Here is a 17145-nt window from a genome sequence, read left to right as displayed (position 1 = left end):
AATCTCTTGAAACATAATAACACAATAAGTTCATTGTATGCAGAAAACTTGTAATGCATATAGAGCAAGCACAATGCGATCAAGCAAAAATGGGATAAAACAATAAACCATGATTTGACCAAAACAGCAATTACTATATACTAGTGATCACAATGCTCATTCACTTAAGGAATGAACGTCCGACATGCAAGCTAATAAGCTTATTTGCAAAGTATCATTTGCATGTCCAACATTTAACGAATGCACAAAACATATGTGCATCTAGGAACATGATCCTACAAGGACACAAGAGTGGTGTACTAGAAGAAAAAATGCATGACATTTACCATTGAGTACAAAAGCTACATAGCATGGGTACAAAAACCTAAAAACCATAAAAGCTTACAAAAGCAACAGGTACAAACAGAGTTAAACACTAAATAAACATCATTAAATTGTAAATCAAAGATTCAAAAACAAACAAGACCATGAGTTTTAAACCATAAAAAAAACATATTAACCATAGTATATCAAAAGCATTAAACATAAAGTAAAACACTGTTTGTAACATGCTTCCCCTTTGATTTCAAATAATTTGGATATTCTTTCTTGAAATGTTCGTGTCCATTGCATTCAAAGCACGTGATTTCTTGTGAAAACTGGGATTCTCTACCATCTTTCCTTCTAAATTCTCTTTTCTCCTTCCCGGAATTCTGAAATTTCCCTTTGTCACTAGATTTCCCACTGTTCTTAAGTTTTAAGAACTTCTAGAAGTTTTTCACAAGGTACGCTACATCTTTATCTACATCATCTTCTTCTGAAGAATAATGAGATACTACCCTCTCATCAATTGTCTTAAGAGCGAGAGATTTGATTTTCTTCTGTGTAGGCAGTGACAATTCATATGTCTGCAAAGAACCAACAAGCTCTTGAACTTTAATGTCGTTAAGATCTTTGCTCTCTTCAATATCTGTTACTTTGGCACGAAAGCTTTCCAGCAGTGATCGAGGATCTTCCTTACTATTTTAGAATCCTCCGTCTTTTCTTCCAAATTGAATTTACCGACAACCACCTCGTTCAACTTGCTATAAAAAGAGCCAAAGGACTCATCCTCGCTCATCTTGAGCTCCTCAAAGCATTTTTGTGTTCTATTTGATGATGCTGTGTGGGATACAGTTGAAATGGTTGGACTAAGCCGGAGGCTGCTAAATCCACTTGGGATAAGGCAGCACTTGCGGCGACTAATGCTAATAGTAAAGCCTTGAATGCTATTTTCTGTGTTCTCTCCAGAAGATTTCACAGGATTTCATGTATCACTATTGCTAAGGAAGCATAAGAGATTCTGGAGACTACTTATGAAGGAACAAAGAAAGTGAAAGACACCAAACTCCAGATGTTGACCACTTTTTCATAATTACTTAGGTGACCTGTTATGGTTGATATATAAAAAGTGATACTAGTGTTAGGTTAAAGTGAGAGTAATATTCCTCTTAAAAAAGTGGAAGTGATATAACTTTTATTAGTATTTTATCAAGTTATGAAAAATATGCAAAAACTTTTATAAACACAAGAAATTTATTGTAAATTTGACACAACACACAAGTTTAAACGGAATTTATTGTAATGAAAAAATGAAATTTAGTAAAAAGACAAGTCCAAACGCCGCGAAAATTATGACAATGATGATGATTCCCTCGTTGAGGTTGACCTCCAGCTCTGCTACAACTTTTAGGTCTCAATTTTTGGATTTTTATTTTTGTTTCTTGGTTATTTTTACTTACCAAGTTGAGAGAATTCTTGATTACTTGCCTTGAATTTTGTGTCTTTGATTGCCCAATTCTTAGTTTCTTGTTTACTTGCTTTAAATTGTGTTTCTTTGGTTACCCAATTCTTAGGTTTTTTGTTTACTTGCTATTGGTGGTTTAAAGATCATGTCTTTGTCAATAATACTAGCCATTTTGCAGTGTGGGGATTCTTGGTTGTTCTTAATTGTTAGTTTTTTGTTTAAGGATAATTGGGGAATGTGAGCTCCCACCAGTTGTCGAATGTGTTTAAGGAACTTAGTAAAACAACAACAAGAAATCTTAGTCCTAAATTTTGGGGTCGGCTATGAATCCTTATCACAACAAGCCAAAATTAGATATACAATTAGGGATACCCCATTGTAGTAGTGGATGAGAACTTTTGCCCAGCATAGAAAACTAAAAAACACAAGGAAAGAAGAAGAAATTTATTCTAGTAGTGGATGGGAACTTATACCCAATATAGAGTTTCAAGTTGAAAGACCATGACATGTCCTTCTGTTTCAAACTATTAAAATAATAAGTAAATGATTAAGTTCACAATTTTCTAATAGTTTAAGTTTTTGGATAACTAACTATTCATCATAGTATTAGAGTCGGTGATCTTGAGTTCGAATCTTATCTCTTCTTTACCTCCCATTTAAGAAATTTAAATATCACTAGTGTTGGTCCAACATATTAAGGAAGTATAATCTCACACATTGGAGGAAGTGTTATAATAATGGTTAAATGCTTTAAGTTTATCATTTCCTAACCGTTTATGTTTTTGGTATAAGTGGTAAGGTAGTTAATGTATGGTTGAAGCATCTTATTATTGAGGCTTAATATTTTTGATTCCTAATATGGTTGAAGCCTCAGTTTTATGAAGTGAGGTTACATATTTGTTTCTTCCATGATTGTAGATCATTGAAATTGATTGAAAATTTTTATTTGTGAAAGCCATCAATATCCACATTGTTGTTAGGTAAAGGCATGCTTGTAGGATGTATATCAATTGATTGATATACTCCAAATATTTTATGTTCACCACCGTTGAGATTGGACTAGTGGCTTGGTTTGAGTCCTTTCCCCACTAGCAAAGCAATGGTGCTCCTTATACTTCATAAAAATGAGGTTTTGCCCAAGGGCAATTAGGGGGTGTCACTATCCCACCTAATCGAGAAATTATTATTTACATCGGGACGACTATTGATGTGGTCTTCCCTGACTAATGAGATAATGTCATCTGTGCAAATGTATGTGTGAGCTTCCTAATTAACACAAGGAATAAAAAATAAAAACTACCAAATGATGTCACATTTACATAAATAACAGCATTTTATTTGTTAAGAGATCAGGGAGGACCACATCAGTAGTCCTTCTAGTGGACCTAATAATTTCTCCACCTAACCATTTTTTTCACCAAAATAATGACAATAATAAATATTATGTTCTTTTTCTTTCTATCAATTGACACTTTTGACACTAATATAGTTATCCATAACTCACTTATTGGAAATATACAGCTTACATCTATGTTTATTTGGCTCTCAATAATATCTTTACTCTTATTTTCTTCTTTCATTTGCTACCTTTGTATAATTTTGCATTTAATCCGTTCATAATTAAGTTTGAGATATGATAATCAACTAGTATTCAACATTGACACCATTGTGAAGCCTCTTCCGCATGCAGTGACCTACAATGATTCCCGCAACTTGAACTTCTTCACATGCATTTTCACTCAGTTCTTTGGTGAGTTTTGATTTCTTTGTGCCTTTTTATGGTTAGCAGATGGAATATGGTACAAATTCTATAGAACATGTCAACAATGTCACTCTTAATTAGTTTTGATGATTCCTTTTTCTAGTCTTTCTTTGCAGCTTTTGTTTTTGCTCTCCCACTTTTTTGCTATTTTTTTTTAAAAAGAATTTTATTTCTCAATAATATGTTTCTTTCACCGAACCTAGAGCTGCCAAATTTTTGCATCATAATGAGTATGCTTGTGGAGCGTCTGAACCTTGTTCAATGTGTTGGTCGCTGATTCAGATTTTCTAGATTGCCTAGGGTATTCTACCAATAGATTTTCTTAAATCCTAACCACTCTTTTATGATTTAAGGTTCTAGATTTTATCATGTCAGTATTCCGCTAACAGTATTCTTAAAATAATAAAATAACCACCGTACACCTTTGGTGTGATGGTCAACACTCTTTTATGATTTAAGGTTCTAGATTTTGTCATGTCAGTATTTCGCTAACAGTATTCTTAAAATAATAAATAACCACCGTATACCCTTAGTGTGATGGTCACTTCACAAGTATAAGTATTTGTGGGGTGTGGGAGGTAAGGGTCGAGATTCAAATCTCCAGAAAGGAGCATCACACATATATACACTTAGATTAAGCTAGAGTAGAATTTCTATCTTATATCTAAAAAATAAATATAATAAAATAACAAAATAAAATAATGTTGCAAACAAAACAATTAAGATTATTGTTAGTGAAATGCTGACATGGCAAAATCCAGACTATTAAATTATTAAAGAATTGTTAAGATTTAATGAAATTTATTTGGTAGAGTACTCTAAAAAATCTAGAGAATCTAAATCCTTTTTTTTTTTTTTCTTTTTTTTTTTTTTTTGAGAATCTAAATCAGTTTATGGCTACCAAGTCTACAACTTCACTGGAAGTTTTTCGAAGGATTGAGAAATATAAATTCAAGGGCATGGTCTTGTCTCATTTTCTCTCAAAAAAGTATATAATTAGCAAATTACTAAAGATATTAAAAATCAAATGCTTTAGAGCTAGGGATCCTCGATGTCCAATCAAGTTACTTTCCATTTATTTTATTTTTTAACTTGGAATTGGTTGACATTTCACCTGAATCTATACCTCGGTTTAAATAACATTTTAAACAATAGCTAATTGGTCTCATGATTGTACCCAAGTTATATGAGGGTTTCAATGAGTTCACTAATGACTCCCCACACCGCCCACACCACCACCACCACACCCCCCACACCACCTCCCCCCCCCCCCCCCCCCCCGGGTGCGAGCGGGTCTAAGCACTAATGAGATTTCTCAATACATTATCAAGTGTTGTGAATTCTCTTCATCTGTTTACGTTCCTTGGTTGAAACCAAAAGCTCATGTAAACATAGCAAATATTCACTACTACATTCTTGAAAGGGCAAGACGGTTTTGCCCTATATACTTTTGAATTGGAAGTTAGGAACTCATTAGGCAATTTTCATCCTTCCTTTAACAAACAAGAGAAGCTATTCAAACTTCATTTCCCTTCTTATCATTACCCTTCTAAGCCATTTAAGCAAAGTTTTTCTATTGGAAATTTATATAATTTGACTCAAGTTTTTATAATGTAACATACATAACTCATTAGGCAATTCGCGTCATGAGCTATGTATGTTACTCGGCTAGAGCCATTAGATGGTTAAGTCAATTGCTCTTATTTTCTTTAACAGGAGAAATGAAAAGGAATTTTCACACAAAGAAACAAATCTCTTATGTAATGTCCTAAAATGTTAATGATTGCACACAGACATATGCCCAAGGCATAAATTAGTCCTAAAAAGGTATAAAGATAACATTTTTTCCCGGTTTGGTTTTTGGATACAATATTGTCAAAATGGTTGACTAGTAGTAGAGTCCAAAAATGTATATAAGACTTGAAAGCAAGAGTAGCCAGGGCCCCAAGATCTACAGCGACTCTCTTATGCACAACATACATAAACACTAGCGTTGTCCAACTTCCATGCACTTATGGCCTTCAACCAGCACAACAATTTCCCAAGGAACTTTCTTCCTCAAAAAGAGCTCCTCCACTCTAGATCTTGTTGAAATAAATCTGCAAAAATCAAGCTGTATAGCCTCAGTTAATGCTTTTTGCACAACCAGGCATCTAGTTGCATGCCATTTGGTCGCATAAGGAAGAACTGCAACAACCTGCCATCGCATGAAATGGCATCCATATGGAAGAAATGCAACAGCCTGCCATTCGCATGATTTGGCTTCATAGCCAAAACCACCCTATCCACACCATCTCTGCTAGTGTCCCTTGATTGTCAGCAACATCCACAACCCTCCACAACTGGATACACTTGCCTTGGTACTTTACTGCAGTTGCTCTGATCTGCCTGTTTTGCAATAGAGACTTGTACATACCTGCAAAAAAAAAGCTTTATCTCTCCTTAAGCACTCTCTTTTGCACCCTTAAACATCAATCTATAAAAATTTGGATCCTCCATCCATTGAGCCAACCCTGCTTCAAAGAGCAAGGAGAAATTAACTCAATTCCAAGGCTTAAATCTAGTCCAACAAAATAGCCTAAGCACTTCAAGGATAAAAGATCAAAGTTTCCTCTACCTCATTGCATAAGAAACACTTACTATCACTCAATATGTTTCATTTCACTATTTTGATTTGATGAGTAAGTCCTAATGCGTTCCACACAAAAATGTCTCCATCTCAGTGCTATGATCCTCAGATGAGAATCCATTACCTGAGTTCCCCTACACTTTCAATGGTAGCTTATTTTGACCATATGTCATGAGTCCATATAAGCTTATCAGTAGCTCCTCACCTTGAGATAGGGGTGACTAAAATTTGAGCAGACACCTCAGGAGAGTATCACTCCCTAACTTGGTGTTGTTTCCAAGTCAAAGTGTCAAGATAAATTTACATAACTATTAATAGATGCAGATTGTTTTAAATTTTCTAAAGGTATCCCAAGATTAAATCCAAAAAATATAAGATTTTCCAAAAACAAATGACAATGATTTATGAAAGTGTAGCATCTTTCCACTATGATTATGATACATTCTGCAAAATAATAAACCAATGGGAAGAATATGAGAAAACTTTAACTCTAGATGTAATACAAAAATGATAGCAAGTAAAACAGGAGGGCTTACCAATCTAAGCAGGCTAAATTCTATGACTTTCAACCATGTCAACACAGTTGCTTGCTTTCTCAAGTCATATTACTATAAAGACAAATATGTCTCAGATGATACGGTTAGTAATATACAATCAAGGTTGTTGTACGGTCAGGTTTTTCTACTGTCTATTGCTGTCCTTTAATTTAAATTCTAGTCAAGTCTCTTTGACTGGGATAAGGTACGTTTTGGAGATAGGTCTTTGGTTTGTTTCAGCTTTGCTAGGTCATGATCCGAAATGGGTATGGACAACCTTAAGCCAATAATTTGATTTAGAGTGAAAGTTTAAGAAAGTAGAAAAAATTTCAAGTACATCAAAGATCTTGTTACTAAAAAAAAAAGTAATTATAAAAAAGTTATCAAAAATTTGGTATCATTAGATTTAGTTTTCACTTAATAGTATTTACCACAAGATGTGATGTTAAGGCCAAAAGTGATCTCAAAGACTAAAGTCTCAAAAAAGCGGCATTTTAATAGATGTTAAATTAAGTGAATAATTGCCGAGAGTTTTGTAACCCAACTGGCATCTCCTCTTATTTTTAGCTCAATGATTTAACTAATTTTCCTTTACGATGAGAAAAAAAAAATTCAAGTCTTCCTTTTCCATTTGTTTTATATATATATATATATACACACACACACTAGCCTCTAAGCCGGTGGTTATGCGTGCTCAAAAACTCTTCTACTTTTTTGGATAAAGGTTAATAATTTGAATCCATTACAAAAAAGAAATAAATAAAAAAGCTAAATTTTAGGGAGTAAAAAGATGAATGTAAAGGAAAATAAAAATCATAAATTTTAGGAGTTTTCTTTTTGAATTCAAAATAAAATTTGTTATTTGACATTTATGACCATATTTCTAAAAGAAGTTATCATTTATTAATGATAGTATTTTTGAACCATATAAAAGTCCAGTTTTAAGAAAAAAATCATCTTATATATAATATATAGTATAGAAATATATATATTCTTCCCCTCAAACTCACTCTTTTTTGGAACTCAAAAGCTGCAACAAACGTCTACAAAGTATCCATCAATTTAGGATATTTGCATTGTAATGTTATGGTTAGTGGATAAAAAAAAAAGTTATTAATTCTGTCTTGTAGCATGTAGTTGGGAGTTGGAGAGAGAGAGGGGTATGGTGTTGGCCCATGGGCCCAACTTCAATTAAATGTTAGAAGGGCCTTACATTTCCCTTTTAATTTTTAAAATGCTCACTTACAAGGTTGTTGGGCCAAACTTCTTGTGCAATTGGGCCTCAGCTGTGTCTGAGATAGTGATTTGGGCCTAGACAAGCCTAGTCAGTAATGCAAATTTATGTCTATTTTTATTATTTTAAAGATAATGCAATTTAGGGTCTGGTTAATGATTTTTTGGATAATTAGGTACCACGAGAGTCTGGATATTTTCTCAAAGATCCCATGGAAATGCCAAGCCTAACATGCCAAATCTAAAACGAAAAATGTGGCTATCAAGTAAATAAAATAAATAAATTTGGCTAGTAAATAATTTCACACGTGTTACTCAATATTTTCTTCTAGGTAGATAGGGACAGACCTTCATTTATCCTCTTCTTACTTATCTCTTAAGCATTTCCAAGTGCCACTGGCCATTTAAAAGCATAGTTGAACAGTAAAATATGATTCACAAAAGTCAAGAAAAGTGAGCACAATAATGGTGGATGACTCACATGGTGTGACCTATTTCATGCAGCCATAGGACCAGGTGTTGAAATTATAACATCATATCATCTAATCACTGAGCAAAGTACTCTTTTTTTTTTCCTCCTCTTTTCTTTTGCTTTGTAAACTATATAGAAAGCCAAGACCTATGTTGCTAATTGGTTCATTGGATAAGGATGGCTTTGAGAGCTGCACCACATGTAAGCATTGCTTATCTTATCATGACTTTTTTTGTTTCAAGAATTTCTTTACCTAAATAATGTGAAGATGTCTCCTTTCTTTTTCATTTTTCTTTTTTTTATTTTTTTTATTATGACTTTTGAAGTAAACCATTGTGCATTATAAAGTGAAATATCATCCACGTATTTAGCATATATATGTTAGGGAGGAGAGAATGTCTGAGTTTAATATCTAAAGTTTTAAGGGTCTTTTGAAAACCAATTCGAACTATACTTATACATAATCACAAATTCTAAAAACCAAGGGTTTGGTTCTTAAATTGAAAAGCATGATTTCAATTCATGGTAATTATGTCGATGACTTGCTAGATAATTTTTTTTTTAATATTAAACCCCATCAAATTCGAATGGCTAAAATTAAAGATGCCTAGTATGCACCCACTATATTTACAAACATTCTAAGGATTTTTTTTCGTGATTGGCATATATGTCATAGATAAGCCAATTCATGTGGTAAGGGCAAATGTTGACCTTAAAAGATATGCTAAAATACCATTCATACAACCTAATTTAAGATTGCCTTTAAATTGGTTGATTAATTATAAAGTATATGAAATTTGCATGAGAAATTATTTCCTAAATCTTTTATATGGATTCAACCTTTATGTGAAAGGAATGTGTAATTCACCAAGTACGTTAAATAAATTTTTTTTTCCAGTAATTTTTAAATAAATTCATAATTTACACAATCAAGTATTACAATGGTACCTTCTCAAAAAAAAAAAAAAAAAAAGTATTACAATGTATCAATGTACCCTTTTCATCAACATTCATTGGAATCTTGTCACTAATCCACTCAAAAACAATAAGATATCACTTTGAATAGAAAAATATAAAACAATATTGTTTTAGATGGGTTAACTGCAAAAATGTGACGAACTATAGTGAAAATTGACACATTGATGTCGTTGTAATTGTAAATGGTGTAAATTATAAGTTTTAAAAGTTAATGAACCGATCTAAGGGTGACCTTAGATTTAGAGGATGTGAAATGTATTTTACCTTAAAATTTAAAATGTTTCATAGCCTTAAGAAATATAAATTTTTTATTACAAATATTTGTAATTGATCCTATTAATGAGAATTAACCCCTTTAAGAATATAGACTAATATGTAACAGACTTGTGATCTTTTCTTTTCTTTTCTTTTCTTTTTTTTCTTTTTTTTTTTTGAGAAGCAACTTGCGATTCATTTCAGGTGTAATTAAATCATCTTTCATCTATATGTTACTTCAAGGAATATTTTTGAAAAAAAAAAAAAAAGCATCACCCTAATAAACCCTAGTACATGTCATCGTGCTTTGTGATAGATTTTCAATTTTAAGTGTTTTGCTAAATGAATAACTTAAATTAAAAGACAATATTTTAAAAGAAAAATACCTTTATAACAAACCCTAATCCAAACAGGATTTAACCAAAAAAAAAAATGTTTATACAATCTTTTTTTTCAACCACAAATTCTATTACCAAAACCTGTAACAAACCAAGTACTCATAACCCTTTCAGTTTCTATTATTAAACTAACAAACAAACAAACAAAAACCAACCTTTTCCACAAAATTTTCTCAGCAAACAAACAGACTTCAAGTAATAAATCAAAACCCAAAGGGGTAAATCCGGAAACCAAAAAAAAACCTAACCTAATCTAACAACACAAACAGAAACACACACAAACACAAACACAGAGAGAGAGACATAGGAATATATATAAAAGGCTCGCTGTTTTCACCTTTCGCCTCCTCTTTAACTTTCCATTCAAACTCCACGGCGCAGATCCGAGGAGTTTGGAAAAACCCTAGCTCTCTCTTCAAGCCTCTTTCAATAATCTTTCACTCTACTTTTCTTCAACACTTTCAGGTCTCTCTCTCTCTCTCTCTCTCTCACTGTTTCTCTGTGTGTGTGTGTGCTTATGTTTCTGTGTGATGTTATGTATGTATAGGGATGTGTATTTGGATATTTGGGTTGATGGGTCTGTTGTAAATACGCATGTTTCTTGTTTGTTCTGGTTGAAACTTGAGTGTATTTATCTCTCTGTGTGTGTCTGTGTGTGTGTGAAGCTATATATAGCTATATGTATAGGACTGTGTATATGGATGTTGGGCTTGATGGTAAATGCTGAAATTGTAAAAAGTTGTGATTTTTTCTTCCTGTTTGTTCAGGTTGATAGTATATATATCTCTGTGTGGGATTGAAGGTGTTTAAAGATATATGTATAGGACTGTGTATTTGGTAATATGGGGTGATGGGTTTAAAAATGGTGAATTTTTATGAAGTTGTTATTTTTTTTGTTTGTTTGTACTGGTTGAAAGTATGTATAAATTTGTGTGTATGTGAAGCTTTATGTACAGGACTGTGTATGTGGATGAGTGGGCTGATGGGTTGGAAAAGCGGTGAATTTGGTAGAAATTTTTGGTGTTTTTTGGTTGAAAGATTTGATATTGGATGTAAGTGTGTAATGGTTGCTTTTTGTATGTGCTATGTGTTTCTTTTGGGATCTGGGATTCGTCTGTTTGCTTGTGATTATTGTTGTAGTTCTTGTTAGCTGTTTGATTTTTGTGATTGTGTTTACTGGGTGCTGTGTTTGGTTTGTGTTTTGTTTGTGACAATGATTGTAGTCTGTGTTAGATATTTGATTTTTGTGATAATGTTAAATGGGTGCTTGTGCTTGGTGATTGAGAAGAGTAGGGGGATAGAGAATGTGATTGATGCGTGGGAAATTGATGGAATTTAGTGATTGAGGCTTGTGGGACTATTTAGTTTGATAGTTTTTTTGGGAAGCTACACATATGATGAAGTAGGAGTGAAAAGGCCTAGTTTTGTATTCGTGTGTTTTTTTCTCGGCCCTCATCTAGAGGGTGAGGGAATTTTTTCTGGGGAACTGTTGGCTTTAGTGGTCTATGTAGGAAAGGGAGCAGTTTTAGTGTCATCTCTTTCTGAGAGCTCAGAGATTCAATTACTGTATTGGAAAATAAGTATTGTTTTATGTATTCAAGTTATGTTCTATAGGGTGAACTTATCGTGAGTGTTATGATTCTCAAGGTAAAATGTTTTTTTATCCATGCAGTAGTTTGTGTTATATTTTTTTATTTGTTCCAAGTTTACTCTAGTGGCATATTTATTATTAAGTACTGAGTGGTAAGAATACTATTCAGTTTTTCCTAGTTTCTGCTAATTCTAAGAGAAACAATGGCAATGCATATTATGTTTAGTCAAACTTTGGGGAAGTGGGTGAAGTGGTTTCTGTTGCTTAATGAATTATTTCTATCATGACAGATTTCCATCTACTCCTCAGAATATCTTCCCCAGACATTAAGACAGAAATCTAATACTTGTATACCGCTTTGTTTGGTTTGCAAGTTTGGCTCTTCTGTTACATTGTCTAGCAACTTTTTATTTTATTTTTTATCACTTTTCGAAGCTTGGTTTGGTTTTCCATCTTTACTCATACACTACTTTGATCCATGCAGTAGTTTTTGTTTTGTTTTGTTTTTTCTCCTATATTCCAAGGCTACTGTAGTCACAAATATATATGATTAAGTACTGAGTGGTAAGAATACTATTCTATTTTGTCCTGGGTTCTGCTAATTCTAAGGGAAACAATGGCAAAGCATATTGCGTTTAGCAAAACTTTGGGGGAGTGGGTGAAGCGGTTTCTGTTGCTCAAGGATTTATTTCCATCATGATGGATTTCTGTATACTCAGAATATCTTCCCCAAACATTAAGACAAAAATCTAATACTTGTATGCCACTTTGTTTGGTCTGCAAGTTTGGCTCTTCTGTTACATTGTTTAGCAACTTTTTATCACTTTTTGACATGTGGTGTGGTTGTCCATCTTTACCTGTAAACCACTTTGTTCCTTGAATTAGCCTGATTTTATTTATTTCAACTGAAAGCACATAATTGTTTGAAAATGTTTATCTATTTTATCTTGTGTGTATGTATTTATATTTGACAAATCATGGGATCAATGAATTAATTCTGGAGCTTAAATATGCTATTCTGTTTTAGTCCTTTGTGCTTGCTCTCTCTCACTGAAGTTTCTTATTAACTAAATATTTGTTTCTGTGTACAGCTATGGCAGGTGCAGCTCCAGAAGGTTCACAATTTGATGCTCGTCAGTTTGATGCTAAAATGAATGAGTTGTAAGTTTATTTTCTATATTCTTTACCATGGTTTCTGTTCTTTCTATTTAAATATACAATAAAGCTTTTTTTACTCTTAAAATTGTTGGATCAATTCATGCATGCTTTGTGATTTGTGCAAATTTTAATTATTTGTTTTGACAAATTAATTGTTGCAGACTCTCAACTGAAGGGCAAGAGTTCTTCACCTCATATGATGAGGTTTATGAAAGTTTTGATTCAATGAAATTGCATGAAAACCTTCTGAGAGGAATCTATGCTTACGGTAGGAATAGATGATCTTTTGTTTAATATCTTTTCTTCTGGTTGTAAAAAAGAAGTGAAATTGAAATTTTGATGGCACCCAAATTGTTAGCCTGCATCACCCTCTGGAAAACTTCTTTTAAAATTTATGAACAAATCATTCTAAAAACTCATGAATTGTAGGCTACCAGTTATTAACTTGTTATAAAATATGGTAACAACCAAGTGGGCTGGGGGTCCATTTAAAAAAAAACAATTTATTATATGTATGTATGTTTATTTATTTATTTATTTGATTTTAATTGTATAAAACCCCTAAAATACGGGGTATATGCATTTTGCGCCCCGAATATGAAAACTTGCAATCACCACCCCAATTGTAAGAGACTGCAAATTGCACCTCATAAATTGATTGACTGTTAAAATTAGTGATCACATACAAGTTACAAGATTGTCAACTAGGTTGCACGGACACGCCATTTTTGGCGTCGTGTCAGTGTCCGACACAAGATTGTCAACTAGGTTGCATGGGCAAGCCATTTTTGGCGTCGTGTCGGACACTGGAACGGGTACGACGCGCGAGATTCTGGTGTCCGGCGGTGTCTTTTTTTTTTTTTTTTTGCTTCTCTGACACGGCGCTGACATGGATCTGACACATGCGACATGTCAGCAGTGAAAAAAAAAATCACAGATTCCACCCTCTCTCTGACCTCTGCCCGCTGCCGCTGCCCTCTGTCCCTTGCCGGAGCTAGATCTAGTTGATCGGCGAACTCCATAGACGTTGACGCTGTGCCGGCGTGCCCTGTCCCTTTCGATCGGCGAGCTCCTCCTCTCTCCTTCTTCTTCTTCTTCTTCTTCTTCTTCATTTTCTTTTTCTTCGCAGACCCAGATACCTTCTGTCTTCTTCTGTTCATTTTAACTTTTATAATACTTTTTTATATTTCCTCTTTGTTTTGTGTCTTCTGCCAACCCACATGAAAGTCACTTCCAAACTTTCAATTTCAATTTTCAACTTTTGAGCACCATATGTCAATGCCATGATGTCATTAAGATGCCATTGGTCCGAAAGAAAATAATTTATATTATTATTTTGACTATTATTTTTAGTATTATTATTAATATTTGAACGTAACCTATTTAAACCTTTGGATTGTACTCTAAATATTTTATGTGTATTATTGTACTAATTTGGGTGTTAATTTATTTATTTGTAGTTCTTACATAATTTAAATTCTAAACATAAATGTATTTTATGTCTAAAAATATTAAAAAATATGCCTAAATATAAAATTTAATTAATTATTTAACCGCCGTGTTCCCGCCGTATCGTGTCCTTATTTTTCAAAAATTGCCATATCCCTGTGTCTGTGTCTGTGTCTGTGTCCGTGTCCGTGTCCGTGTCTGTGCAACATAGATTGTCAAAAGTTGATTTCTCTGTTGTGCCCTGTTTTAAGTTATTGTCCCAAATTATTATGGTTAATCAGGCTATGGGGTGCAGTTTGTGAAGTTTGTTATAATCGGAATTGTAATTGCAAATTTTCATAATTTCAGTACAAAGTGCTGTACCCCCAAAGTTTAGGGTGATTTTCAATGTCATGGTTTTTGCAATGAACATACCATCATGGAAATTGAATGGTTTATCATTGAATCGATCATCATGTACACTCGTTCTATTCTCCTGCTTCTTCTTTATCTTTTGCTTGGATTTGGATATGTTTTAATGAAATTCTCTACTTAAGGTTTTGAGAAGCCTTCTGCAATTCAGCAAAGGGGGATTGTTCCTTTCTGCAAAGGTCTTGATGTAATTCAACAGGCTCAGTCTGGAACTGGGAAAACAGCAACTTTCTGCTCTGGGATTTTGCAACAACTTGATTATGACCTTGTCCAGTGCCAGGCTTTGGTTTTGGCACCCACTAGGGAACTAGCACAACAGATTGAGAAGGTTATGCGGGCACTTGGTGATTATCTTAATGTCAAGGTTCATGCTTGTGTTGGTGGCACAAGTGTTCGTGAGGATCAACGCATCCTTCAGGCAGGTGTTCATGTTGTTGTAGGCACCCCTGGTCGTGTATTTGACATGTTGCGAAGGCAGTCACTTCGTCCTGATTACATTAAGATGTTTGTACTGGATGAGGCTGATGAAATGCTTTCTCGTGGTTTCAAGGACCAGGTTGGTAAATTTACTTTGATCTTGATCGTTTTATATGTTTGCAATGCATATGCACCATACAGAATTTCTCTTTGACATCAAAAAAAAAATATTTGGATGGGTGCTTGCATGTGTTAGATGTCTATTTTGCAATATCTTGTTTTTGATGAACAATTTATGGGAGGGAAGTAAGATGTATCATAGTAAGAAATTAAATATTGGAGCAGTGTTACCCTAATTAAAGACAATTGGAGTCTTTCAGGAAGAAGTTTAGGGGCCACTTTGAATTTGAGGCACTTGGCTTGTCGGATTAACAGTAAATTCCTCGTGTTCTTTTTAGTGCTGTTTCATTTACAAGTCAGATCTATTTCTGTGGTTATCTATATTTTTTTAAGTTCTATTGGGTTTTTGGGTCATGTATAAGGTTACTTGGTCATTTTAATGGTTTAATAATTGAAAATGAACCCATCTTTCTTTTTAATGGGATTAGGTCTGTGTGTGTTTTCTGGTTAAATTGGATTAGGTGTGTAGTGGTTTTATATTCTGCTGTTCAGGTCCAAAAGCCGGATGATGACTATTTACTGCTCTCTTTATAATAAGAAAAAGTTATTGTTTTGTTCATGAATAATCCATGTCTAACTTCATATATTAATTGTACTGATGAAAGGATTGAACTTCTGTTATTGTTTTTTCTCCATGTGCTCTCTTCTCTTATCTTGTTCAAAGATTTGCAGTTCTTGAAGGGCTTGGATATTATGTTCTGATGTTGTTATTATGGTTGTCAGATCTATGATATTTTCCAGTTACTTCCTGCCAAGGTTCAGGTTGGGGTGTTCTCTGCTACAATGCCTCCTGAAGCCCTTGAGATCACTAGGAAGTTTATGAACAAGCCTGTGAGAATCTTGGTGAAGCGAGATGAACTCACCCTTGAGGGTATCAAGCAGTTTTATGTGAATGTTGAGAAGGAAGAGTGGAAGCTTGAGACACTGTGTGATCTTTATGAAACCCTGGCCATCACCCAAAGTGTCATCTTTGTGAACACACGGCGCAAGGTTGACTGGCTCACTGACAAGATGCGTGGCCGTGACCATACAGTCTCAGCCACCCATGGTGACATGGACCAGAATACTCGTGATATAATTATGCGCGAATTCCGCTCTGGATCTTCCCGTGTTCTCATCACCACTGACCTCTTGGCTCGTGGTATTGATGTGCAGCAAGTCTCCTTGGTCATAAACTTTGATCTGCCGACTCAACCAGAAAATTACCTTCACCGTATTGGACGAAGTGGACGGTTTGGGAGAAAGGGTGTTGCCATTAATTTTGTTACAAAGGACGATGAGAGAATGCTGTTTGACATTCAGAAGTTCTACAATGTGCAAGTTGAGGAGCTGCCATCAAATATTGCAGATCTCCTGTGATGAAGTCTTTTTTGGTTTTGTTTGAGGCATGGGGTTCTCTTCCTTTCATAGTACTATTTATTTTTTATAACTTTTTAATTTTGTTTTGTTTTTTTCCCCATCTAGTGTCCCGAGTTAATGTTGGCAAACATATCTGACCTTTTAATGAATTGGGTTTAGGGCTTCGCATATTATTGCAACATAAAGACAGTCTAAGTTCCTATTTCATCTTGGAGGGATTATTTAAAATTTTGTTTTTGGTAGGGTTTGTATTCTAAGCTCCCTTATTTATTATTATACTATCATTATTATTGTTTTCTTTTTTGAGTTATCAAAGGTGTTAAATTAGTAATGATTGAAAACTTTGCCTATTGTTTCAAGAGATGGTTTTTACTTTGAGGCTCTTTATCCCAGATGATATTTATATCTGCCCTCTTCTGTAGAGTTAACGTACATTTTATCCATCCATCTTTAGTATGCAAGGATTGTAGTATGTCTGTTGCTGTATCTGCTATTATCTGGGGATGCCATAGTGGGTTGTGCAAGATTTTGGTCTTGGCTTTGCCTCTTGGT

The 17145-nt window shown here is 34.0% G+C and overlaps 1 protein-coding gene, 1 long non-coding RNA gene and 1 other non-coding gene across 3 annotated transcripts; 2 read left to right on the top strand and 1 right to left on the bottom strand.

Moving 5' to 3' along the window:
• Positions 1 to 5259: 5259 nt before the first annotated feature.
• On the bottom strand, positions 5260 to 7020 carry LOC136065243 (uncharacterized). Its single transcript, XR_010626876.1, has 2 exons — positions 5725 to 7020; positions 5260 to 5626 (listed from the first exon to the last, which is right to left on the bottom strand). It is a non-coding gene; the product is annotated as an uncharacterized LOC136065243 (long non-coding RNA).
• Positions 7021 to 10329: 3309 nt separating this feature from the next.
• Positions 10330 to 16891, top strand: LOC111997486 (eukaryotic initiation factor 4A-11). Its single transcript, XM_065768161.1, has 5 exons — positions 10330 to 10493; positions 12711 to 12780; positions 12939 to 13045; positions 14763 to 15193; positions 15958 to 16891. Exons 2-5 carry the CDS (start codon positions 12713 to 12715, stop codon positions 16591 to 16593), a joined length of 1242 nt encoding a protein of 413 aa, XP_065624233.1. The 5' UTR covers positions 10330 to 10493; positions 12711 to 12712; the 3' UTR covers positions 16594 to 16891.
• Positions 11879 to 12014, top strand: LOC111997500 (small nucleolar RNA snoR98). Its single transcript, XR_002881368.2, has one exon. It is a non-coding gene; the product is annotated as a small nucleolar RNA snoR98 (small nucleolar RNA).
• Positions 16892 to 17145: the final 254 nt, after the last annotated feature.

This window comes from Quercus suber, unplaced genomic scaffold, assembly GCF_002906115.3.
Source record: "Quercus suber isolate HL8 unplaced genomic scaffold, Cork oak 2.0 scaffold_896, whole genome shotgun sequence".
Classification (NCBI taxonomy): domain Eukaryota; kingdom Viridiplantae; phylum Streptophyta; class Magnoliopsida; order Fagales; family Fagaceae; genus Quercus; species Quercus suber.
Note: the sequence above shows the minus strand (reverse complement) of the source record. Positions and strands in the feature narration are given on the sequence as shown.